The sequence below is a fragment of the Trichosurus vulpecula genome, chromosome 4, assembly GCF_011100635.1.
Source record: "Trichosurus vulpecula isolate mTriVul1 chromosome 4, mTriVul1.pri, whole genome shotgun sequence".
NCBI classification, from domain to species: Eukaryota; Metazoa; Chordata; class Mammalia; order Diprotodontia; family Phalangeridae; genus Trichosurus; species Trichosurus vulpecula.
Window position 1 is genome coordinate 259,081,993 of NC_050576.1, and position 27,426 is coordinate 259,109,418.

Below are 27,426 nucleotides of genomic sequence, written 5' to 3' on the forward strand. Positions count from 1 at the left end.
GTCACACAGCTAGGAAGTGATTTTAAAAGCATTATTCTGAGAATGGGTCCATAATGTCCATCAAACTGCCAAAGGGTTCCATGACAGAAAAAAGTTAAGAACCTCTGATCTAAAGAATTCATTGTAGATGGCAAAGGAAGATCTGAAAAATTCAGATTTTATAAGAAAATGCACACACATAAAATGAAAAGGTATTTATATGGCGATTTAAGTTTTCAAAGTTATTTATATAAGTATTATTATCCCCATTTTAAGGATGGGAAAAGTGATGCTCAGAGAGGTTAAATCACTTGCTTAAAGTCACACAGCTAGTGTCAGGAATGGAATTCAAAACCAGATCCCTCCCAAGTCTTACGTGGTATTCTACCATTATATCACACTGACTACTGGGAGGAGGCATAACAAATGATAACGACAGATACAGTAGTGTCATATAAAACTATAAACATAGTCTGATTTGGTCTTTTCCAACAAGAAGAATGATGTGAAAGACTGGAGAAAGCCTGTATACTGTACTGGTACAATATAGAGAGAATTACAATCAAGAATAGGTAAAGAAAAAATTCCTAGTAGTTCAAAACAAAAAAACCCAACCTCATAGGACTGTAGAATTTAAAGCTGGAAGGGATCTTGGAAAACATCCAGACCAATGAGTTTAAGTCTTTTTCATGGTCCTTTCTTCTAGGAACTCAGTCTAGAACAGGCAAAACAAGCCCACAGAAAATCAGCCAACCACAATCAGAAGGCAGCATAAAATTGTTTATACACATAGAATGCTTTACAATTACAAAGCATTTTCACATACATTAATTATTATGATCACAATATCCCATGAGATAAGCAGACAAATGTCTTCATTCTGAGATGAGAAAACAGAGGTTCAAAGACACTAGTGACTTGTTCACGGTCACACACTAGTAGAAGATAAAGCTAATCCTTATGACATCCAGCTGGAGTACAAAATGGAAGGTGTGTTGACAACCATAGAGAGAGAGATTTACCTGTCCTTGATAGTTCTGTAACAACAAATTCAAGTCAACAGCAAAAAATAGCTGCAGATCAGTGACACAATCTCTTCCCCAATAAGACAGAAAACGGTAGGTGATTCCTGTGAATTTGCTTACAAATGCCAAGCCCCAGATGATTAAGCTATCTTTGGGTAAACCCTATAGCACTCTAAGAGAATGATGAGCAATGTACTGAAAAAGAATTTGGTTCTGTTAGTCTTCTTTTTCCTTCAGCTAGAGATAGCAGAGTACAATGAAGAAGAGAGGGTCTGGAATCCAAAGGTGAGTTGGAGGAGTCCAAACGGTAGAATTTCAATTGTTTTGTTTACTGACTGTATGACTTTGGATGAGTCCCAACCTCTTTGGGCCTCAGTTTCTTTATAAAATGCAGAGGGTGAGGGAGATGATCTCTAGTACCTTCTAGTTCTAGATCCCATGGTATAAGAACCTTTTAAAAAACTCATTCAGTTCCTACATTTCATAGTTTTTCTGTGCTTTAGTTACAAAGGAATGTTGTAAGATTTAATTTTTAGAAGATAAGACATTTGATGCAGATCCAAGATGGCAGCTAGAAAGCAGGGACTTGCTTAAGCTCCCCCCCCAGGTCCCTCCGAATACCTATAAAAATGGCTCTGAACAAATTCTAGAGCTGCAGAACCCACAAAATAGCAGAGGGAAGCAGGGCTCCAGCCCAGGACAGCCTGGATGGTCTCTGGGAAGGGTCTATCACACGGAGCTGGGAGAGGAGCAGAGCCCAGTGTGGGCCATGCCAAGACCAACCAGACTGGGAGCTGGGTGGAACAGGCATAGCGCCCTGAATCAGTGAGCTGTGGCAGCTACCAAACTTCTCAACCCACAAATGGCAAAGACAACAGAGAAGGTTAGTGGGAAAAGCTGCTGGGACAGAGTGAAAAGAGTTCATGGTAGGCCACCTGACTGGATCTCCACCCCCCCACCTTCCCCCCCCCCACCCCCCACCCCCCCCCCGCCAATCCTGGTTGGCAGTTCTTGGGGGTCAAGGAGCACTGGTGTGGCAGAGCTTACTGTGTAGAAGTAGCTCTGAAAATAGCAGCATAGCCCTTTGGAACAAAGTACTCTCTACTCTACAAGCAGTCATACCCCCATAAAAAGTTCAAGGGTCAACTAGTTGGCTGGGAACATGAACAGGCAGTGAAAACGGACTCAGATTCAGCCTCAGACTTTGGAATCTTTTTTTTGGTGACAAAGAAGATCAAAACATACAGCCAGAAGAAGCCAGCAAAGTCAAAGAGCCTACATCAAAAGCCTCCAAGAAAAATATGAATTGGTCTCAGGCCATGGAAGAGCTCAAAAAGGATTTGGAAAAGCAAATAAGAGAAGTAGAGGAAAAATTGGGAAGAGAAATGAGAGTGATGCAAGAAAATCATGAAAAACAAGTCAATGACTGGCTAAAGGAGACCCAAAAAAAATACCGAAGAAAATAACACCTTAAAAAATAGACTAACTCAAATGGCAAAAGAGCTCCAAAAAGCCAATGAGGAGAAGAATGCCTTGAAAGGCAGAATTAGCCAAATGGAAAAGGAGGTCCAAAAGACCACCGAAGAAAATACTACCTTAAAAATTAGATTAGAGCTAGCAGCCAAGACAGCAGCTGGAAAGCAGGGACTTGCATGAGCTCCCCGCCAGTTCCCTCCAAAAACCTATAAAAAATGGCTCTGAACAAATTCTAGAACTGCAGAACCCACAAATTAGCAGAGGGAAGTGGGGATCCAGCCCAGGACAGCTTGGATGGTCACTGGATGAGGTCTATCGTGAGCGGAGGGGAGTGGAGCCCAGCGTGGGCAACAGCAGGACCAACCAGACCAGGAGCCAGGCAGAACAGGCCCTAGTGCCCTGAATCAGTGAGCTGTGGCTGTTACCAGACTTCTCAACCCACGAACACCAAAGACAACAGAGAAGGTTAGTGGGAAAAGCTGCAGGGGACAGAGTGAAAAGAATTCGCAGTTCAGCCACCACCCTGGGGGCAGCGGGGGTGGTACAGCTACAGAATTACAGCTGCAGTTGCTTCCAGCCCCAGGCCCACCTGGTGGGAGGAATTAAGTGGCAGATCAGAGCAGGACTGCAGAGCCTGCTTAAGATGTGAGTCCAGTCCAGGTTGGGGGTTCTTGGGGAAGGAGGAGTGCTGGTGTGGCAGAGCTGGCTGTATAGAAATAGCTCTGAAATCAATGGTGCATCCCCTCAAGCTTGGAACAAAGTACTCTTTACAAGCAGTCATACCCTGCTGAAAAACTCAAGGGTCAAGTAAGTTGGCTGGGAACATGGCCAGGCAGTGAAAATGGATTCAGATTCAGACTCAGACTTTGGAATCTTTCTTTGGTGACAAAGAAGACCAAAACATACAGCCAGAAGAAGTCAACAAAGTCAAAGAGCCTACATCAAAAGCCTCCAAGAAAAACATGAACTGGTCTCAGGCCATGGAAGAGCTCAAAAAGGATTTGGAAAAGCAAGTTAGAGGAGTAGAGGAAAAATTGGGAAGAGAAATGAGAAAGATGCGAGAAAACCATGAAAAACAAGTCAATGAACTGCTAAAGGAGATCCCAAAAAATGCTGAAAAAAAAAAATATTGAAGAAAACAACACCTTAAAAAATAGACTAACTCAAATGGCAAAAGAGCTCCAAAAAGCCAATGAGGAGAAGAATGCCTTGAAAGGCAGAATTACCCAAATGGAAAAGGAGGTCCAAAAGACTACTGAAGAAAATACTACTTTAAAAATTAGACTGGAGCAAGTAGAAGCTAGTGACTTGATGAGAAATCAAGATATTATAAAACAGAACCAAAGGAATTAAAAAGTGGAAGACAATGTGAAATATCTCATTGGAAAAACCACTGACCTAGAAAATAGATCCAGGAGAAATAATTTAAAAACTATTGGACTACCTGAAAGCCATGATCAAAAAAAGAGCCTAGATATCTTCAAGAAATTATCAAGGAGAATTGCCCCGATATTCTAGAGCCAGATGGTAAAATAGAAACTGACAGAATCCACCGATTGCCTCCTCAAAAAGATCCCAAAAAGAAAACTCCTAGGAATATTGTCGCCAAATTCCAGAGCTCCCAGGTCAAGGAGAAAATACTGCAAGTAGACAGAAAGAAACAATTTGAGTATTGTGGAAAAACAATCAGGATAACACAAAATCTAGCAGCTTCCACATTAAGGGATATTCCGGAGGTCAATGGAGCTAGAATTAAAACCAAGAATCACCTACCCAGCAAAACTGAGTATCATGCTCCAAGGCAAAATATGGATTTTCAACAAAATAGAGGACTTTCAAGCTTTCTCAGTGAAAAGACCAGAGCTGAATAGAAAATCTAACTTTCAAACACAAGAATCAAGAGAAGCATGAAAAGGTAAACAAGAAAGAGAAATCATAAGGGACTTACTAAAGTTAAACTGTTTTGTTTACATTCCTACATGGAAAGATGATGTGTATGATTCACGAGACCTCAGTATTAGGGTAGCTGAAGGGAATATACATACATACGGATATATATGTATATATACACATATACATGTATGTATGGAGAGAGAGAGAGAGAGAGAGAGAGAGAGAGAGAGAGAGAGAGAGAAAGCGAGGGCACAGGGTAAGTTGAATATGAAAGGATGATATCTAAAAAAATAAAATCAAATTAAGGGATGAGAGAGGAATATATTGAGAGAGAGAGAGAGAGAGAGAAAGAGAGAGAGAGAGAGAGAGAAAGGGAGAGCTAGAATGGGGCAAATTATCTCACATAGAAGTGGCAAGAAAAAGCAGTTTGTTGACAGGGAAGAGGGGGGATGAGTGAATCTTGCTCTCATCAGATTTGTCTTGAGGATGGAATAACATACACACTCAATTGGGAATCTTACCCCACAGGAAAGAAGGAGGAGGGGGATAAAAAAGGGGGGATGATAGGGAGGAGGAGGTAATCAAAAGCAAACATTTTCAAAAAGGGACAGGGTCAAGGGAGAAAATTGAATAAAGGGGGACAGGAGGGAGCAAAATATAGTCACTCATGACATGAGTACTGTGGAAGGGTTTTGCATAATGATACATGTGTGGCCCATGTTGAATTGCTTGCCTTCTTAGGGAGGGTGGGTGGGGAGGGAAGAGGGGAGAGAATTTGGTACTCAAAGTTTTAAAAGCAGATGTTCAAAAAAAAAAGTTGTTTTTTGCATGCAACTGGGAAATATGATATACAGGCAATGGGGCATCTTGCCCTACAAGAAAGTAAGGGAAAAGGGAATGGGGGGGGGGGAGTGGGGTAACTGAAGGGAGGGCTGGCTGGGGAACGGGGCAATCAGAATATATGCCATCTTGGAGTGGTTGGGAGGGTAGAAATGGGGAGAAAATTTGTAATTCAAAATCTTGTGGACATCAATACTGAAAACAAAATAATTTTAATATTTTTAGTTTAGTTTTAGTAATAATAAAGAAAAAAATAAAAAAGGAAAAAATTATAAAGATTTAAGTGTAGATATACCAATAAAAAAAAGAAGATAAGACATTTAAAACCTCTGTCTTTTACAGAGTCACATCCAGTCATGACTAATAAGCAACAATCAGCGATAGCAGGGTATGTGTTAAAAGCAAATTCATGCTTCTTACTTATCCTAGAAAGGGACGAAGGAATGCCGAAAGGCAGGTGAGAAGGAGCAAAGACTGCAGCAAAGAAGAATTTCCCAAACTCATTTGGCATCCATCATGTTAGGATTAAAGAAGTCATAAATGTTGGTCCTAGGTATCTGGAATATTCCCTCAAAAAAAGAAGGGCTGGGCAAATTTCGTAACAACATAAGAGGAAATTAAATCTACTGTCATTGTGAAAAATTGCTATCCATAGTACCTGAGTGATCAAAATAATTTCATAATCAATATTTTGAGAGGGATATTTCACTAGCATCAAGATTTTCTCATGGAATGTCTATTCACACTTCATAGAATACCAGGTTTCTGTAGAACAGTCTCAGAAATGTTGCTAGGGCAAGGTAACATCATTGATATCTAGACTTTATAAAGTACTTTGCAGAAACTCTTCCCACTGATGCAGACCATGCATCTAGTTTTCCCATAAATCCTCCACAGAAGAGCTATCCAAAGTTCTGGAACCTTTCCATCAAGGCTTATTATTCGTTCACGTTAAAACCTAGTTACAAAGTTTCCTTCTCCCTAGCACAGAGCTGAGAAATTTACTGTTGGCATTAAGGCAAAGGAATATGAGGTGGTTTCCTTTCCTGCAACGTATAGGTCCCCATTAATTAAAGGGGAAGCAATACATGCCAATACCTGACTGCCATCTGAGAAGAACCAGTGCACAAGCTTCCTGGGTTTAGTCTCCATCAGTGAAGTAAGACTTTGCAGTACTGTCTCACTTCTGTTAAAGCTGAAAGGGATCATAGACATCAAAAAGCAAAAAGGTAGTGAATTACATTAGGAAGTATTTTCAAGTGAAATAGTAACAAATTTTCTGCTAGTTGGCAAACTAATGTTTGTAGCTGCTATTAAATCATTTTTCAGTCAGGTCTGATTCTCTGTGACCCCATTTGGGGTTTTCTTGGCAAAGATAATGGAGTGGTTTGCCATTTCTTCTCCAGCTCATTTTATAGATGAAGAAACTGAAGCAAACAGGTTAAGTGACTTGCCCAGGGTCACATAGTCATTAAGTATCTAAGGTCAGATTTGATCCACTGCAAGACTGAGGAATGACATGGAAAGCCACATCATTACATTAATATCCCTGAAACATCTATATTGGGTGAATCCTTTACTGAAAAATATATCCAAAAATAACAACATAAACTGCCACCCAGCTGCCCTAAACTAATGTTAGAGGCTTTTAAAGGTGATAATGATACTTTAAAACCAATCAAAACTCTTATAACATGTATCTTGTAACTTTGTAATGATAACGTTTCTATTTTTTAAAATAAGCAAGTAGCATCTACTATGGATACAGTGTTTAATTCAATGCTACAGATTTTGCTTTTAGGAAAGTTGTTGCACAGTCTGGTAATATTAAAAAATTTAAAACCTCAATTTGAATACAATGGTATACTGAATTATTTTTATCAATCTCCTTTTTTGGGAACCAAATTCGACAGCAAGTAACTGACAGTAAGAATTTCTTGACTCTAGAAAATGATGGGAAGCCTGGAGTTGTTCACTCCAAGCCAAACAAGCCCTGCGATTTTGCCAAGATCACACAGGTAACACAACTGTCCAAGCTGGCGTCTGAGCTAGGGTCCCAAACTCCACGTCAAGGACTCTTTCCGCTGTACCACATATTGATTCCACAGCACTTCCATTTTTATTGTTGTTTTCCTGACTCCAAATAACACTCACCATAATTTAAAGAAAAATCTGTCAAGGGGTTTTCCATTCACCAACTCCATTTGGAAGGTGTTTTTCCTTTGAAGTCATGGGTAGCACAAATAAGAGGATTTTGATTCTTAAGCTCATTAACAATGCTCTTAAAAAATGTTAAAATTATAGATGTTTGTTTTCCATCCCTTGCTAACTAAAAACGTTTTAGCACTGAAAGCAAGTCAACTTCTCAAAACTGTAAGCAACTAAATAATCATCCTCTCAACGGCAGGACAAAAATGTTATGGCCAATAGTACTTCTTTAAGCTGAAATGGTCAATTAAATGTTATAAACTTAATTACATAAAGCCTTACATTTATAGGAAGAACCAGAAGGAAGGTTCTGACATTTGCGTTAACAATCTATCTCACCCTGACAATTAAAGGCTTTATCAGCGTCAAATAAATAAATGGTAGGGGTCAAGGCAGGGAAGGGAAGAGGCCCAAATAATGCCAACCTTTTTTTTCTTTGTTTGTTTTTTTCTCTGCACCACCTTAACTAGCGTGTGAAATAAATCTATATGTAATGAAATTCATTCCATACACAAATGTAAAAACTAAAAGGAACACTAGTTATGCCCTGGTTAAGAAAAATTATTTTAGATCAACAAAATTTACAAGCTCAAATAACTACAACTTTATTTTCCATATATAAAATCAATGTCACCATCAAAATTATAACCTAAATTCATCCCTCCATCAATTTACAACTAAAACCCAAATACTCAAAAATTCTATAGCAATCTTGTGGCATTTACTAATGATCATGACAGAAGAGTTTTGTCTTGTTTAAAAAAAAAACAGTAACAACCCTACGTCTCCCTCTGGTCCCATTTGTGTGTTGTGTTGCTATGCTGATGTAATGGCAGTACACCAGAGCAGTATTATTAAGGGTTGAAAAACAATAATGTCGAGTTCAAAACAAATTTACAGAAAAATTATTTACACCAAATACAAATTGATCAAAAAATAAAAATCCCTTAAAAACTATTTTAAACACTGTGAAAATGTTTTTATGCAGATTTACAGAATTTATTTGTAATTATAATTAATGAACATTTAAGTTTATATGACTTTTTTAATGTTTCAAATGAAACTGATGGTGGCAATGGGGCAGTAGAAAGAGCATATTTGATAAAGAATCAGAAGACCCAGGTTTAAGTCCCAAATCTGCCACTAGTGGCCATCTGGGGAAAGTCACTAAAATGTTTTGAGTCATTTTCTTAATCTGTAAAATGGGTATAAAAATAACTGTAAGACTTACCTCACAGAATTGTTGTGAAATTTAAATGAGAATATATGGCAAAGACTTTACAATCTATAAAGCACTTAAAAAAAAAATGAGCTATGATTGTTGCTCTTTGGTAAGTACTTTCCTCCTCCCCTTTCATTCTCCCTGTTTCCAACACAACCACCCCCATATCATAGGTATGAGGGAACTGGATCTGCCATTTACTTGGGGTAGGGAGCTTCCAATAATGGAATCCCTTCCACCAATGCAGAGCAGGTATGGGCACAGAGATAAAGGAACTGCCTGTAAACCAGAGCCAGAATGTGTCAGAGGCAAGACTCAGTCCAAGGCATGGCTGTCTACCCACTAGAACATACTGTACAAATTTTGTTGTTGTTGTTCAGTCATTTCAGTCATGTCTGACTCCTTGTGACCCCATTTGGGATTTTCTTCATAAAGATACCAAAGTGCTTTGCCACTTCCTTCTCCAGTACATTCTATAGATGAGGAAACATAGGTAAACAGAGTAAAATGACTTGCCCACAGTCACATAGCTTAGTCAGCATCTGAGGCTAGATTTGAACACAAGATGAGTCTTTCTGACTCCTCAGGCTAGAGCCTGAGGCTCTAGTGATTGTACCATCTACTGGCTCCAGGGTCACAGGTGGACAAACCAAGGAAAGACCTGCCTACCATAGAGGTGTGAGTGTGGCTCAAGAGACTTCTAAGTGAGTCCTTGTGAGTCTGGGGGTGACCAGTTCAGCCTCCACAGGGGCCAGCCTGTGGGTGAGCTGCTCTTGTGCTTGAGACCTCCCAAGCCTAAGCCAAGTGGAGGCCATCATCCCCCCAAGTCCTCTTTCTTTTTCCTCTTTTAGGCAAACAATCAATGCAGGAGTAAATCTAACCTCTAGCTCAAGCCTCAACCTTCCATCCCATGGGCAATTAAGAGACCAAAACATAAGCCAAGCCACCCCTTGGCCACTATGAGAGAAGGCAGTAACCACCATGACTTTAAATGCATATTCTGCTAATTTCATTATTTGTCATCATTTTGTAAAGTACTTAATGTATTTTAAGCCTTAACAAGGGGACACATAGGCAAAATTGCAAAGGGTGAAAAAGTCCTAGACTGGTTACCTATTTATGAAAGCAAAACACACACACACAAAACAAAAAAAACCTTCCAAACTCAATGAAGTGCATTAACGAGATCGGAATTCCATGGAAGAATCCGTTTTATGAATTACAAAATGGAGGTAGTACTATCACATACATTACTTTAGATTGCACAACAGGGGCAAAGTTGAAAATGACTTCTTGGGTCAAATTTTAAAAGCAGGAAAGTCCTAACTAAAGCCATATATGACTTCAAAAGCACTCGACTGGGACAGAGAGCAACATTTTAAATAAATGAAAGGTCAACCTTGCATGTAGTGTTTCCTACCAGGTGCACATTCATTTACAACCATTTGCATTACAACATCTATCACTTTATGGGGGAGGGTGTCTATAAATATGACAGGTCAATGACCAAAAAACTAAACTGAAAGTGTAAAATACCAAAAGCGGAATCACAGACCAAGAAAAAAGAGTCAGTTTCCTGAAGTAGATGTTACATACGGCATTATGAAAATGAAGTTTTAAAGCCCTAATATTTCGAATACTTAGTTTCTATCATAAATTTGTGAAGAAGCTTGAGTTTGTGTTTTTCTCTTCCTAATGAGAGATAAAAGCTGGTGAAGACAAGAACAGAATAAATTTTTAAAAACAGAATGAAGGATCTAGAGGTAGAAGGGACCTTAGAGATCGTTTAATCAACCTCTCTCAATTTGGAAGTAAGGAAACTGAGACCCACAGAAGTGGGATGACTTGGCCAAGGTCACAAAGGTAAGGCACAGAGAGGCAGTACTCTGATTCAGTGCTTTTTCCACTCCACCAACCTGGAGAACTCAAGCACACAAACTCTTCTGCTCAAACACGGTTTTGCCTTTCGTGGGACCTTGTTTTGTGGGCTGTCTCAAGTTTCTGAAGAGCAGAAAAAGGGATCCCTAAGGATCTATATCACTTGAGCAATTGCGGGGGGGGGGGGGGGGGGGGGGGGCCGCAGGGGAACTTGCATATGTTGTATTCAGAAAGAGTAAAATGAGCACTCTTTAGTTGACATTTTTACTAGAAAGTATTCTCCTGGGGTGAAGGTTGAAAGGATAGAAACTTGATGGACATAACGTGAATGGATGAGACTGCAGTTTGCCAGTTGCATTTTGCTTTCCTCTGGTTTAATGCTCGTTGTTTTTTTTTCCAACTCAATCTTATTTCAGTATGCTAAGCATTCTAATTTTCTAAGTCATCCATGAGAGAAGCGGGGGAAAAAATCTAAGCCTACTTGGTTTGAGGTTTTAACAAAATGTACGAGGTTGGTTTTGTCTTCCATGCCTGGCGCAATGAGCCCTGGATCTGGAGTCAAAGCACCTGCAAGGTTCAGATGCCAGCCAGGTTTGGTTTACCTGGGTGACCTTGGCTAAGACAGTCACTTAGGTCCCCGGGCGTCATTCCCTCATCCTTTGGCATCTGTAGAATGAGAGTTGGGCTGCTGCACTCTCAGGTTGCCTCCAGCTCTGCCTCTGCGCCCCATTCCCTTCACTCTCGGGGTTCTCGGTCTGTGAGGGGTCACGGGCCCCGGGGGGGTGCCTTCTGGAAGAAGGTCCTGAAATGCACCAAATGATGCACCGAGGACCACAGAGTGGTCCCGGGGGGCTCGGCATGCCCAGGTTTGGAAGCCCAGCGTGAGGAGGACGGACTCGGGCAGGCTCCTGGCTTGGGATCATCCCGCCAGGACCCAGACCGGGCTCTGCATTGGCGAAGCGGAGGCCCAAGGCCGCAGCAGCGGTGGGGGAAGCGGAATTCGAACCCAGCCCTCCCCACCCCACCCCCAGCCCCCGGCTGCAGGACTGCGGCTAGTCCGAGGGGCAGCACTGCCTCAACTGTCAAAGTTTGGAGGAGCCTCCCCCTCCCCCGCACCCCCTCCCAGCTTGCCTCCGCTGCACGTGGGTGTCACCGGCAGCCGGGCCCCCTCCCCCACCCCGCGTCCGCAGCCCGCCCGCACTAGGCCGCACAGCCCCGGCCTCGCCTGGCTCCGCGGCCCCGTCCTCTCCCAGCCCTCACCGCGCTTACCAGATCTGGAACTTGAGCAGCGGCCCCGTGGCGTACTGCATCTTGAGCCGCTTGCCCGGCACGCCGCCCGTATCGGCCGAGGCCTCGCCCCGCAGCGCCGCCGCCGCCATGAGCAGAAGCAGCAAGAACCTCATCGTCTCGGTGCCTCAGCGGCAGCCGCTCGGTCCGACACTGAGCACGGCAGGGCAGGGCCGGGACTGGCCGCGAGCAGCTGCGAGAGCCGAGCCGAGCCAAGCCGAACGGGAGCGCGAGCGCGAACGCGAACCCGAGCCCGAGCCCGAGCCTGCGTAAGCGCGTGCGCAAGGAAGAACTCCTCCTCCTCCCCGCCCCCCACCTCCCCTTCCTCCCCTTCCTCCCCTTCCTCCCCTTCCGCCCCACCCGTGCAAGCGCTCCTCACCCGATACTGGGCAGAAGGAGCGCTGCTCGCTGGCGCGCAACTAAAGGCCACCAGGATCCCTGCGTGCACCCTTCCTGACCCAGAGGCGTCTGTTTAGGGCTGGAAGGAAGCTTTAGAGGCGTCCTCGAGGCGCTGTGGACTTGGGGTCAGAAAGCTGAGTTCAAATCCTGCTTGAGACTTTCTCCGTGTGATCCTGGACAAACCACCTTAGCTTTCTCAGTCTCAGTTTCCTTGTCTGTAAAATGGGAATAATAACCATAGCCCCTACTTGTCCGGGTTGTTGTGAGGACCAAATGAGTTAACCTGTGTAAAGCGCTTTGCCCTAAGTAAATGCTAGCTGTTGGTACTGTTTTTAATGTTGTTAAAGAAAGTCATCCAATTAAAATAAAAGGCATCTGGTCCAGAAACCTTCCTGGTCCCCCTTAATGCTAGTGCCTTTCTTAGATTAAGTCAACAAGCACTTATTAAGCACGTGTCAGGCACTGCCCTCGGATTGTGATCTAATGGGAGAGACAACATGCAAACAACTATGTACAAATAATCCAAGAATCAATAAGCATCTATTAAGAACCTACTATGTGCCAGGCACTGTGCTAAACTCTGGGAATACTTGAGGCAAAAAGTCCCTGGCCTCAAAAAAAAAATCACAGTATAATGGGGGAGATAAAATACAGACAAGATAAATTGCACATAATCTCGGAGGGGTGGTACTAAGATTAGGACAAGAAAGATTTCTTGTAGAAAGGTAGGATCTTAACTGAAAGTTGAAGGAAGCCCGCACTTAGAGATAAGGAAGAAGAAAATTACAGGTATGGGAGTTCGCCAGTGAAAATATCTAGTCTGGAGATTGTCTAGTGTGGTTACCTCCCATTACTCTGCATATATCCTGTTTGTACGTAGTTGTTTGTATGTTGTCTCCCCCTTAGGGGAAGCCCCTTAAAGCATGTGAGCTCCTTAAGGGACCCTGTTTTTGCCTTTTTTTGTATCCCGAGCATTTAGCACAGTGTTTGACACATAGTAAACCCCCAATGCTTTCTGACAGTCCAACTGCCTCGTTTTATAGATGAGAAAATTGAACACTAGAGAAATTAAGTGGCTTGCCTAGCATCATACAGTTAACAATAAATGTCAAAGGTAGAATCTGAACCCAGGCATTCTAAACTCCAAGTCCAACACTCAATTGTCATTTTAGAAATGAGCAAAATGAAACCCAGAGAGGTTTAGACCTGCCCAAGGTGAAACAGATGATAGCTAACATTCATATGGCACCTTAAGGTTTATCAAACACTTTACATATACTATCCCACTTGATTTGATTCTCACAACCTTGTGAAGTACATGCTATTATCCTCACTTTACCAATGAGGACATTGAAGGTGTGTGGGACAAACCACAGGCTCAAAATAAACAAAAACAGAGGTGTCTCAGTTTTCTCAAGGTAGAAACAAAACAGAAGCTTTATTTGATCAAGTCTAGAGAGAATTGGGCATCTCCCACTACCAGGGTGGGATGGTAGTGCAGAGAGGCAAGGGGGAGAAGGCAAGCAAGGGGATATATAACCTTGTACAAACAATTCTAAGAAATTCTACCCCTAGAGGCTGGACCCCTGTCCCTATTTGCTGGGACAGGTGGCCTCACAATCTATCCCAGAATAAGTTTATCCAATACTAGCATGGAAACTACAGAATTACCTTATAGGGAAATCTCAGTGTTAAGATGATGGCATGCGAGTAGGCTAGGGGAGGGGGAGAGGGGGAGACCACCTGATTTCCCCGAAATCATATGATTTACAGGAAAATGAAACTTAGGCCTAGTGAGGTCTACATCCTAACTAAATTTGTACTATCTGAGTATTACCTTGCTTGATTTATTCATGGGAAGCTTTCACAAACAATCTTGTGTCCCACACAAATCCCCCCTCTTATTCCATAGTTGAAAGCTTCCCACGCCAATTCATATACACTGCTTAAACTGCACGATCCAACTCGTTGGTCTGCTCTAGTGGGTCCTCCTGCTCAACTGGTTCCCATTCCCCCCCTTTAAGGATCAACAGTCTGATAGATCCACTGGCTGTACCTTCTAACTTAATCATCTTTGAGAGAGTCCTTATTATCATTCTGGTAATCAATTGCAGCATACACGGGAGGCAAATTGGAAGGAGCACAGCTCCACTTACAGCTATTAGCAATCTTATGGATCAAGTAGGGGTTCAGGGTTCATGCATTCAGTCAGTGGGAGGCTTACGCCCCAGATGTATTTTTAATGGGTCCCCCTGGGACAAGGGTTCAACAGTCCATTTGCCAGGCGGCTTAGTAGATGTCTTCACTCGGGAGTGATGGGTCCAGCCCCGCTCTGTGGTCCACACCGCGGTGTCTGATGTCAACAGGACTTGGAAAGGCCCCTCCCAGGTCGGAGCAAGCTTTTCCTCCTTCCACATCTGGATCAGGATCCAGTCTCCTAGTTGGTACTTATGCACCGGAAAGCCTAAAGGTGGGGTCTGAGCGATCAACCCCTTAGTCTGTAAAATACGGAGGTGTTTTGCCAAGGCAGATACATATTCCCTTAAAAACCTATCTTCCTGTTCATATATAGGATCCCAAGTTTCTCTTCTTCCCAGGATAAGGGTGACCAAACAGGAGTTCATAAGGAGACAACCCCACGTTCCTTCGAGGTTTAGTACGTATTCTGAGTAGGGCCAGGGGGAGACACTTAGTCCAAGGTAACTGCGTTTCTAACATCAACCTCATAAGCTGTCTCTTGGTCTCCCGATTCATCCTTTCTACCTTGCCTGATGAGGGAGGATGCCAAGGAGTGTGAAACTCCCATGTAATATCCAAGGCTTGCATAAGGAGCTGCAGGATCCTACCCGCAAAATGAGTCCCCTGGTCCGAGTCAATTCGTTCCACCATCCCAAACCGTGGGATTATTTGTTCCAGCAAAATCTTACATACCATAGGGGCAGTAGCCCGGGGCAAGGGAAAAGCCTCCACCCAAGATGCCAGATGGTCCACTACGACCGGCAGGTATTTGAGACGGCCTATGGGGGGCAGCTCAGTAAAGTCCACCTGTATGCTTTGAAATGGCCGAAGACCTGGTGGCCTTCCACCCATCGGGGTTCGGCGCAAAGCAGTCCTGTTCGTCCTTTGACAAACAAGGCAACCCTGTACCAACTGTCTTGCTAGGGTGTAAAGGCCGGTGTAAAGACACATACCGCGTGAGAACAGCATCGCACAGGTTCTGGACGTCCCAGTGACTGCCCTGGTGTAAATGGTGAAGGACCTGCCTCATACCTGACTTGGTCAGTACCTCTCTTCCATCTGGGAGATACCATCGGCCTTCCCGCTCCTCGGCCCCTAAAGATGACACCTTCTTCTGTTCTTCTGTAGTAAAGGTTGGGGAAGGAAGACTCGGAGGAAAAGAGGGAATTAGTACCAGCAAATGGTCGGGTAGTTCAGATTCTATAGCTCCTATTTTCCGTGCTTCCTCATCTGCCAGGCAGTTACCTCTAACCTCAAAGGATTGTCTGGATTGATGACTATTTACATGGATTATTGATATATTTTCTGTAATAATGTTTTCTAACACTTGAGAGACCAAGGCGATGTGCGCCAGGTCTCGTCCTTTACTATTTATCATCCCCCCTTTCCTCCCATATTTTCCCAAAATTTTAAGCATGCATGATATTAATCAAATAACAAAATAACATTCTCACATTGCTTAGGGAACATCTACAAAGTGAGTTCTAAGTGGCTTGTATGCATTTCTACTCTTCTTCATAAAGCTTTACTCAGTTGGTGCAAAAGTCCATAAGTAACACTAATTTCAAAGCATCATAACAAACAAAGTTTCTAGTTATAGCAGAATTCCTAAATATTACAAAGTTTCTTAGTCAAAGAGGTGTTGTAATAGAATCTCACATTGATAGCAGTAAGAGAGTGATCATAGGAAAATACTACTGCTCTTAGATTCCTTTTAGGCAAAGGGAACATCTTAAAGTGAGCCTTAAGCAGTTTGTTTAAATTTCTGTACCTGCCCTAGTTCTAGATAAAATAATATTAGATTGCCCAGTAAGATAACACAAAAAGAGCTCATATCTTTTACTGACTACTTGCTCTGATCACAGAAATTTGCTATAGAAGGAAAAAAAAGCAGGGACACGTGATATGTCAAATATTACAGGATAAAACATCCTTGGCTCTTGTTTATAATCCAGATATAGTTTTGATTCCTCAGTTATGCAGTATCTCTGCCACCACATTGCTACACTCCGAAATAGGTGGGAAACTTCCTTTTCAAAGGAACACAGGGGGAAACTGAGGCCAGGAGGATCCCATCGTAGACTGAGGCTAAGATTGTCCCCCCGGCTTTTGTCCCAAATGCAGATCTCCACCGTTAACAGTATGGATTACATTCTTTCTGAGTAGCTTGTGGCATTTCTCTCAGATACTGATGTAATGTAGACAACTATACCCAGATTCAAACTCAAAACAAAAGTAGTTATAGTCCCAAGTGCCTTTTAACCTTAAACAGCAAGTCCCAGCAGTCACAGCTTAGAGTCAGATACGGAGCTGCAATAAGCGGCAAAGATTTACCAGGACTCACATACATAAGGGATTTAATTAAATATTCTCGTTCTCCACTTTAAATTTGTCGTGGTGTAAAAGCCAAATATTAGAATCCTTTCTATCTATTGTACATAAACTTTTAATTTCTCAGCAAGCTAAGTTCAGTGTTTAGGACCTACATAACTTAAAGAAGTTCTTTGTCTGGGGCTGATGACCTTGCCCATGCAGATAGTTTTCCAGGTGCCTTGGCAATTTTACAAAATAAGGAGAAGTAACGTGGACCCCAAGAAGGGGTTAAATAGAAAAACCTTGGGTCTGTTTGCTATCTTTTGCTGTGTCTCTGAGCACACTTATTCAAGGTCGAGGCTTTCTAAAAATCATACAAAGGATTTTACAAACCCCCCTTTTTTTTTTAATCTCTCCTTCTCAGAAACAGCTCATAATTTATCCTGATATTATTAATTCCTAAGTGCTAAACAATTCCCAAATTTTGATCACCAAACCTTTTCCACATAATTGAGAATAAAAACCAAAACTAAATGTACTCTGGTAAATACTATCTCTAAGCAATAACATCAACAGCTTAATTAATGATCTCACAAATTTCCCAAATGATAGCAAAACAATTAAAGACAAAATTTGGTAATTTAAGATTTCTTAAATTACAATTCTTAACCTAATAACATTTAGATTTAAAAGAAATTGCTTCTCTAACAACACAGATGATACAGCTGCTTACCAAGTTATGCAATATGAAAAATTTTAGACATATAACAATATCATAAACAATTATCATCTATTTTAATTTGAAAACCAAAACCAATTAATTTCCATTGTGGTGGCTTTACCTCAGTCAGATATGGCCCCGAACTGCCTGATACAGAGGATCATTCATCTCATCACCAAAACTTCACAGTGAAGAAAATCCACATAAGGTTAATAAATATGAAGCAATTATTTTAAACTTAAAACAGTGTACATTCAAATAGCATTTATTCTACGCCAAGCACTGTGCCAAGCACCTTTACAATCATGCGATCTTTGTAATATCCCTGGGAATGGATTCCACCACCATCCCTTTACTGAACAGTAAACTACAGTAAATAGAATTTTCCTGGGGCTATATATTTAATAAATTTCTCAATGCCAAATAACAATATGCACTTTTCTAGAAAATTATTCAAATATGCATTTCTAAGTTCCATTCACATTACAAATAGTTTGCAATCACTTGTTATAATTAGATCAGTTTAAAATATGCTGGGCCAGTAACTACTTCTTTTTGCCCCAGGTAAAAAGGAAGCCCAAGGAATTTGAATCATTGTCAACAAGGTATAGTCAGCCTCCCTTCCAGGCGGAGGGGGTTGATAATTAATTGAACAGCAACAATAATAACTCACAACAATCAATATCTTTACCCTAATTAATATCCATATAAGATTTAATAGAACCCACCCACAAATCTAGCCCAAAAGATGGATGGACATAATTTCTTTTATCTCTTCAGAACTGTCTTGGTCTTTAACATTAAAACAGTAATCCCAAATAACCTAGTTAACAATCTTACGAGTAAGTGCTGGCTGAATTGTTTTAGCTGTGACCTTCCATTAACTACAGGTAAAGTAGAAAATACCTGGTCTTCTAAACGGCAATTAAGGCTGAGGAAGTAACTTAACCAGTTTTACACAATTGTTTTCATATCATTTTTTTCTTCTCTTCTCTTCGACAAAATTCAGATTAATAATTGCTTTGTCCAACACTGTTTTCAGTTACTTAAGTTTTGCAACATAGGACATTTTACTACAATTTAGAAGCACACTAATAGTACAAATAGAAAGATTTTCAGATGACATTAATTGCATTCCCAAATCATTACATATTTTAGGCTTACCAAGCATAGAGGCTTTTCTTCTCTCCTCATAGTTGCAGAGCCTAGCTGTGGACTGAAGGCGGGAGGGGGTGGGTGAACGGGGTGGGGGGGGGGGGGAAGGTGCTGGGAAGCTGCAGAGTCCAGCACCTGAATTAAAGGTCTAAGGAGTCATTTAGGAAGGTCTCTGAGAGATCTTTACTTTCTAACAAGGGTTGTTGGGTTTGGAAGACTAGGAGCAAAAATTCCAGGTTCCAGTGGGGGGGGCAATTGCCTAGAAGTGTGGGCTTCAGGGTGCCCGGGGTCCAGGGCTGTTGTCAGTGGGGTAATTATTTTTGAAAAGGAGCCAACTCTCTATTGTATATTTGCAGCCGAATCACTTTTTAAACTTTTCAAGTCACAAACTTAGGAAAATCACAGCAAGTTAGAAATATCTATATCTATTGAGCTAATTCCTATTTTAGGAAGTATTTCTGTTTCTCAGGAATGTAATAAGCAACAGTCTTTTGGGTAAAATATGTTCAGATTGGCTGTCATTCTCTGGTCATATTTCTCTATTTTGGAAGCTTTAAGCCATTTTTAAATTCAAATAGGAACAAGGGTCACTAAATTGCACATAAGGATCTCTGTAGTTGTATGTAAAAAAAGTACTTACTAACTCTATAGATTTATTTAATACCTTTACGTTATTAAATATTTTCCAATTCTATTTGTAGGATCATTACTTAAAGTTCGTAAGTCTGAAAATTGGGAAACCATAATTACAATGCATCGCAGTACACATTCTAGATTTTTCCTTTTGTCCTCATACTAGGGAGCTCAAAGTGTCTCTTTTTCATATCTATGCATTTTCTGAATTTGCCTTAGTACCAAATAGCATAATAAATTCTGAGCATCAAATTAGAAGTAACACATTTCACTTAAATTTAAGGGAAAAGTTCCCGCCTTCTTTCTTATCTCTCCACATTCCAAATTGGCCAGATCTGGGATGGAGGGAGACAGAAAGAGCATATATATATATCATTTTTTTTTAAAACAACTTCCCAAAAGTTTCCACCTTGCACTCTCAAAACCTCTATTCACACTATTTGTACAAATAGATTATGCCTTTTTTTAAACTTCCTTCACACGTCTCTTCCCAACATGGTTAAACTTTCTTGCCTTTCCTTTCTGGTGGACTTTGATGAAAGCCCTGTAAAACTGCACATACCTTATTTCTTTCTAATTCTGACCTGACACTCCTCTTTACCTTGCCTTTTCCATCACATAACTTAAACAAGAAAACATTTTTCTCTCTCTCTCTCTCTCCCCCGCCCTCCCGCTCCTCTGCATGCCAGGAGGAGTCAGGGAGGGAGAGAAAGCCAGATAGTGGACATTACAGGGTGTCAGATTACACACACACAGAAGCACAGATACAGACAGACACAGACACAAAGATACAGAAATCCAAAAGCTTTTTGTTTTTCATTTTCCCTGGGAGAGCTTTTCTCAAAACACCAGGAAAAATCCATTCCACCCACCTAGGTCAAATATTTTAAGAGCTCTTGTCTATGGCCATTTTCCTTTCTACTTTTGTTGTTCATTCCAATTTTGCAATCGAGTGCCTAAAGGTACCTCACATTTGTGCTCCGACTGCACAGACTTAGATTGGTTTTCCCCATAATTTGGTCAGGAGCGGTCGCCGCACTCCCCGAGTCCGAGACTCAACAGAACTTAGCTGAACAGGGAGGGCACACATGCCTCAACTCCCCAGGGGGCAGCTACTCCCCCGAAGTCCCCCGCGAAGCGTTCTCGAGAGCATCCTTGCGTTGGGGTCATATCCCACCCTAATTTGGTCGGGAGCCGTCGCCGCACTCCCCGAGTCAGAGACTCAACAGACTCACCCCCAGACCTCTGAGTGCTTACCTTCGGAGAGTACGCGTACTTGTTTATGACTTCAACACACACCACACCGGCCGGCCGGACTTTTCTCTTATCTCTTACTTTTTGGAATGTCGGAACCTAGCACAGCTTCTGTTCCTCCGAGTCCCTCTCTTCGGGATTTTCCCCCAACTGGGTGGAGCCCCACACCAGGACCAGGAACCCCCAATAAATCTTTGTGGTGCACGCTGGATCCTGCTCCCTGGTGAGGAGAACCACCCCCCCCAATCGAGGGGATCCCGGACGAGCCCCCAACTGTGTGGGACAAACCACAGGCTCAAAATAAACAAAAACAGAGGTGTCTCGGTTTTCTCAAGGTAAAAACAAAACAGAAGCTTTATTTGATCAAGTCTCGCGAGAATTGGGCATCTCCCACTACCAGGGTGGGATGGTAGTGCAGAGAGGCAAGGGGGAGAAGGCAAGCAAGGGGATATATAACCTTGTACAAACAATTCTAAGAAATTCCACCCCTAGAGGCTGGACCCCTGTCCCTATTTGCTGGGACAGGTGGCCTCACAATCTATCCCAGAATAAGTTTATCCAATACTAGCATGGAAACTACAGAATTACCTTATAGGGAAATCTCAGTGTTAAGATGACGGCATGCGAGTAGGCTAGGGGAGGGGGAGAGGGGGAGACCACCTGATTTCCCCAAAATCATATGATTTACAGGAAAATGAAACTTAGGCCTAGTGAGGTCTACATCCTAACTAAATTTGTACTATCTGAGTATTACCTTGCTTGATTTATTCATGGGAAGCTTTCACAAACAATCTTGTGTCCCACACAAAGGTTAAGTGATTTGCCCAGGGTCACACAGCCATTAAATGTCTGAGGAAAGATTCAAACACCCGGGCTTCCTGATGCAAACCCTTGTCCTCTGATTCTAAATGCACTACAAGATACTAATCTCAGGTAACAGGATCTCATAAATTATGACTACCTGATTCTTACCTCCCAGAATGCAAAGTAAAGGCAAATAAAAATAAACAATACAATCTATCGTATGCAAAATGTAATATCCAGAGCTTAGACACTGCGGGAAAATAAACCAGTTTTATTACACTTAAGATCAAAATATAGCAAGAAGGAAATTGTACAGAACCAGTACACCTATAGAGATATCAGAAGATTCATTAACTTGTTAATCAATTCAGCAAACGGAGAAAAGCTGACTCTGCAATTCTTTGTGTTATGGGGGAGGGGATGCCCAAGAGGGATACAAAGCTAATTAATATGTAGTCCTTATCCTTAGGAAGCTCAGTCTTGTATTTGTGTGAGCAGAAAGAGCTAGCATATATACAAATAACTAAAGGAGTTGTGAAAAACGTGGTTTTGGGGTCACTGGACTTCCCCAAATTGTGAGAACAGGCAGCTTTGGGGATCATTGGACTTCCTAGGCAGGGCAAAAGTTCTGAGGAAGAACCCTGTGATAATCCCTAGGGAAGGCTCAACAGACCACAGGACTCCCAAATGAAGACCAAGTGGTAGCCACCTCTTAATCTGTGGGGATAACAGGGCCTCCTAGGGTCAGACCCTGAGGAGGACCCAAGTGATGTCCCCTTAAAAAGGCTGTGCAGACCACAGGGTTCCTCAAGGGAATCCAGAGTAGTAGCCCTCTTCACACTGCAGTAGGGATCACAGGACACCCCAAGACAAGATCCAGGAGTAAGCCCAGCAAGCTTCCACTGCCTGTTGCTTCCCTTCACTTGACCTTATGAAGATCCATGTGATTTGCCCATTCTCACCCAAAGAAATCAAGATCAGAGTGGGCAGAGAAAAGCATTTTATTACACTCCTCAAGAGAGTGGGTGTAATGCTCATAGGAGCACTCACACTGATACAGCTGCAGGAGCAGGGATAACCATTCCCTCCACTCCTGCTAGAGTCATGGTTAGTTTACAGTCTTTGTTTTTTACATAGTTTTCCTAGGTTATACAGTTTATATAAATAGGATAATAAGGATACAGAAGCAAAAGTGAAGTTAATTAGATTTTCCTTGTCTTAGTTTAGGATTAAACTATATTCTTTTACTTCCCCTACTTTCCCTCTTTAACATATGCAAATGATGCAAATCAGTAGGCCTGGATTCTTGACCAAGACCAGACCCTAGATGAGCTTGAACTGGTTCAAGTGGGTTTGGCCACTCTAATTCCCTAGACTGCCTTCTCAAAAAGTATGCACATGTGTATAAGCCTCTGACCTCTCACCTGACCGACCTTGAGGCCTGGTCTCTGCTAAAGCTGGGGTGGGGGAGGGTGGGGAAGCACACCTTTAGTTCCGTGGAAACAAAACTCCTCCTCCTATTTCTTACAGAGTCAAGAACTAAGGAGAAATTTCATTTTCTGAAGGCATTGTTTACTTAAAATGTAGTCATTCCTGAGTAGTCCCTCCTTTCACTGTCTGGATCTGTAGCACTCTTACTTCCCGCTATATGATGTTGGCAACATTTTGATTCCTATTCCTTGAAACAGTATTTTGAGGGAGATACTTAAATTTGCCTTTGTTACATGATAGTGTTTCCATCTCAAAATACTTTGCTTCAGAAACATGAATCAAAATGTTGCCAATTTTTTATAAGCCTTGGATGACTTTTGGGAAACTGCTCTGATTTTTGAAAGACTACAAACTGCTTCCCTATACAAAAACCTAAAGCCAATGTTTAACTGGTGAGATTGCATGGCATATCAGGACTATCCATCTACCCAATTCTATGAGCACGATAAGCCTCTGCACTTTGGATAGCCAATGTTAGGCACCCTATGGACAATTCGCCAAACAATCTAAGTGAAGTCACTTTAGTAAGAATCCTTTTATCCAAAAATGCTTACTTATGGCTCCCTTACTCTAATAAGCTTGATTTCGACACAAGAATATGTAGGATTAATCATCCCCTAACTTCTTGCAATAATGTTTATTTCTACCCTAGTTGAAACTAACTAAGCAGAGAGTAATTCTAAATTAGTATCTGACTTTAAGGTAGGATATGCCACAAAACTAGCCACCATATTTTTCTCAGCAGAATATGCTGGCATCATGATTAATGCCATGATAAAAAAAAAAAAACTACTACAGTCGGCTTCCGTGGCATATAGGTAGCAAATTGCCTGAACTATTATTCTCCACTCTTGTATCTTCAGTCTCCCTAACCAATGAGTGCTTTTGTGCTTCCTATGAACATGCCCATATGACCTTCCCACCAAAAAACCCCCAAAGCCATAGTTTATTCTACTGTCTCTACTCTCATCTTTTATCTCTCCTCTAAATTCCTTGAGAACAGTGTCTATGATCAGTCCCTCTACTTCCTCCCTTCTCACTTTCTTGTCAACCCTTTACAAATCTAGATTCTGATGTCATTGCTGAACAGAAACTAAAATATCAATTATCTCAATTCCAAAAATCTAATGGCCTTTTCTCAGTCCTTATCCTTTTTGATTTCTATGAAGCATTTGACATTGTCAATTAACCTCTCCTTGACATTCTTTCCTCTCAAGGTTGGTATGACACTGTCCTCTGCTGGAACACTTTAAAAAAATTTTATTTATTTCCAGTTCCAAATTCTCTCCCTCCCTCCACCTTCTCTCCCACCCATTGAATGGGAAGGCAAGAAATATGACAGTTATAAAAGTCATTGCTCCCATGGATTCAATTATCATCTCTAAGAAGATGGTTCCCAGATCTATATATCCAGCCCTAGTCTCTCCTGAACTACAATTATGCATCACTAATTGTCTTCAGGGCATCTCATGCTTAACATGTCAAAAACTGAACTTATTATCTTTCCCTCCAATTGCCCCTCTTCCTTATTTCCCTATTATGGTCAAGGGTACGACCATCCACCCTGTCATCTAGGCGCACAACCTTTGTGTGATCCTCAATTCCTCACTCTCACACATCCAATCTGTTACCAAATCTTGTCATTTCTACCTTTACAATATGTTTTAAAATTGCACTTTCTGGTCAAGGGGGGCAGAGCCGAGATGGTGGCTAGAAAGCAGGGACTCACTTAAGCTCTTCCCCCAAATCCCTCCAAATACCTGTAAAAATGGCTCTGAACAAATTCTAGAGCTGTGGAACCCACAAAATAGCAGAGGGAAGCAGGTCTCCAGCCCAGGAGAGCCTGGATGGTCACTGGGAAGGGTCTATTGCATGGCACTGGGAGTGGAGCACAGCCCAGTGTGGGCCACACCAGGACAGACCAGACCAGGAGTAGGCCAGAGCAGGCCTGAGGGCCATGAATCATTGAGCTGTGGCAGTTACCAGACTTCTCAACCCACAAATGCCAAAGACCACAGAGCAGATTAGTGGGAAAACTGCTGTATCAGGTTAGAGAGCAGTCCGGTCCCAGCCCTGGCGGTGGAGGTGGCATGGTGGTGGTGGCAGCAGCAACAGGAAGCTCCTGCAATGGCTTCCAGAGCTCCAGAGTCAGCTGCTTCCCAAGTCCCTGGCTCACATAGTGGGAGGAATCAAGTGGCAGATTGGAGCAGGAGTGCAAAGAGAGCTTTGCTGGTGCAGAGGCAGCTTTGCCCGGCTTGGATCAGGGTCACAATCCTGGTTGGCAGTTCTTGGGGGAGGAGGAGCACTGCTGTGGCAGAGCTTGCTGTGTAGAAGTAGCTCTGAAAACTGCAGTGCAGCCCTTAAAGCTTGGGACAAAGCACTCTATACTCTACAAGCAGTCATAGCCTGACAGAAAGCTCAAAGGTCAAGTAGTTGGCTGGGAACATCACCAGGCAGCAGAAAAGGACTCAGACTCATCTTTTGGGGGGGACAAAAAAGATCAAAACATACAGCCAGAAGAAGTCAACAAAGTCAAAGAGCCTACATCAAAAGCTTCCAAGAAAAATATGAATTGGTCTCAACCCATGGAAGAGCTCAAAAAGGATCTGATGGGGGCAACTAGGTGGTGCAGTGAGTAGAGCACCAGCCCTGGAGTCAGAGGACCTGAGTTCAAATCCAGCCTCAGACACTTGACACACTTACTAGCTGTGTGACCTTGGGCAAATCACTTAACCTCAATTGCCCTGCCTTCCTCCCGGCCAAAAAAAAAAAATGGGGATGGGGGAGGAAGGGGATTTGGAAAAGCAGGTAAGAGAAATAGAGGAAAAAATAGGAAGAGAAATGAGAGTGATACAAGAAAACCATGAAAAACAAGTCAATCACTTGCTAAAGGAGACCTCAAAAAAATACCGAAGAAAATAACACCTTAAAAATAGACTAACCCAAATGGCAAAAGAGCTCCAAAAATCCAGTGAGGAGAAGAATGCCTTGAAAGGCAGAATTAGCCAAATGGAAAAGGAGGTCCAAAAGACCACTGAAGAATACTACTTTAAAAATTAGATTGGAGCAAGTGGAAGCTAGTGACTTTTTGAGAAATCAAGATTTTATAAAACAGAACCAAAAGAATGAAAAAATGTAAGACAATGTGGAATATCTCATTTGAAAAACCACTGACCTGGAGAATAGATCCAGGACAGAAAATTTTAAAATTATTGGACTACCTGAAAGCTATGATCAAAAAATTGCCTAGATATCACCTTTCAAGAAATTATCAATGAAAACTGCCCTGATATTCTAGAACCAGAGGGTAAAATAGAAATTGAAAGACTCCACTGATCACCTTTTGGAAAAGATCCCAAAAAGAAAACTCCTAAGAATATTGTCGCCAAATTCCAGAGTTCTCAGGTCAAGGAGAAAATACTGCAAGCAACCAGAAAGAAACAATTTGAGTATTGTGGAAACACAATTAGGATAATACAAGATCTAGCAGCTTCTACATTAAGGGATCAAAGGGCTTGGAATATGATATTCCAGAGATCAAAGGAGCTAGGATTAAAACCAAGAATCACCTACGTAGCAAAACCGAGTATAATGCTCCAAGGCAAAATACAGATTTTCAATAAAATAGAGGACTTTCAAGCTTTTTTAATGAAAAGACCAGAGCTGAATAGAAAGTTTGAATTTCAAACACAAGAATCAAGAGAAGTATGAAAAGGTAAACAAGAAAGAGAAATCTATAAAGGACTTACTAAAGTTGAACTGTTTTATTTACATTCCTATATGTAAAGATGATGTGTGTAATTCATGAGATCTTTCTCAGTATTAGGGTAGTTGAAGGGAATATACATATATAAAGACAGAGGGCACAGGGTGAGTTGAATATGAAGGGATGATATCTAAAAAAATAAAATAAAATTAAGGGGTGAGAGAGGAATATATTGAGAGAGGGAGAAAGGGAGAGATAGAATGGGGTAAATTATCTCACATAAAAGTGGCAAGCAAAAGCAGTTGTGTTGGAAGGGAAGAGGGGGCAGGTGAGGGGGAATGAGTGAATCTTGCTCTCATCAGATTTGACCTGAGGAGGGAATAACATACACACTCAACTGGGTATCTTGCCCCGGAGGAAAGTAGGGGGAAGGGGATAAAAAGGGGGGATGATGGAAAGGGGGGCAGATAGGGGGAGGAGGTAATCAAAGCAAACACTTTCGAAAAGGGACAGGGTCAAGGGAGAAAATTGAATAAAGGGGGACAGGATAGGATGGAGGGAAATATAGTTAGTCTTTCATAACATGAATATTGTGGAAATGTTTTACATAATGATACATGTGTAGCCTATGTTGAATTGCTTGCCTTCTTAGGGAGGGTGGGTGGGAAGGGAAGAGGGGAGAGAATTTGGAACTCAAAGTTTTAAAATCAGATGCTCAAAAGAAAAAGTTGTTTTTGCATGCAACTGAGAAATTAGATATGCAGAGAATGGGGCATAGAAATCTATCTTGCCCTACAAGAAAGTAATGGGAAAGGGGATGGGGTGGGGAGTGGGGTGACAGAAGGGAGGGCTGACTGGGGAATGGGGCAATCACAATATATGCCATCTTGGAGGGGGGGAGGGT

The 27,426-nt window shown here is 42.0% G+C and overlaps 1 protein-coding gene across 1 annotated transcript in view; it reads right to left on the reverse strand.

The window, feature by feature from the left end:
- Positions 1-12,091, reverse strand: part of SELENOT (selenoprotein T) — a 28,375-nt gene extending 16,284 nt beyond the window's left edge. The window contains exon 1 of the mRNA XM_036755844.1: positions 11,791-12,091. Coding sequence (XP_036611739.1) covers positions 11,791-11,924 — 134 coding nt within the window. The 5' untranslated portion in view covers positions 11,925-12,091. The remainder of the gene's footprint in view (positions 1-11,790) is intronic.
- Between the last annotated feature and the right edge of the window lie 15,335 nt (positions 12,092-27,426).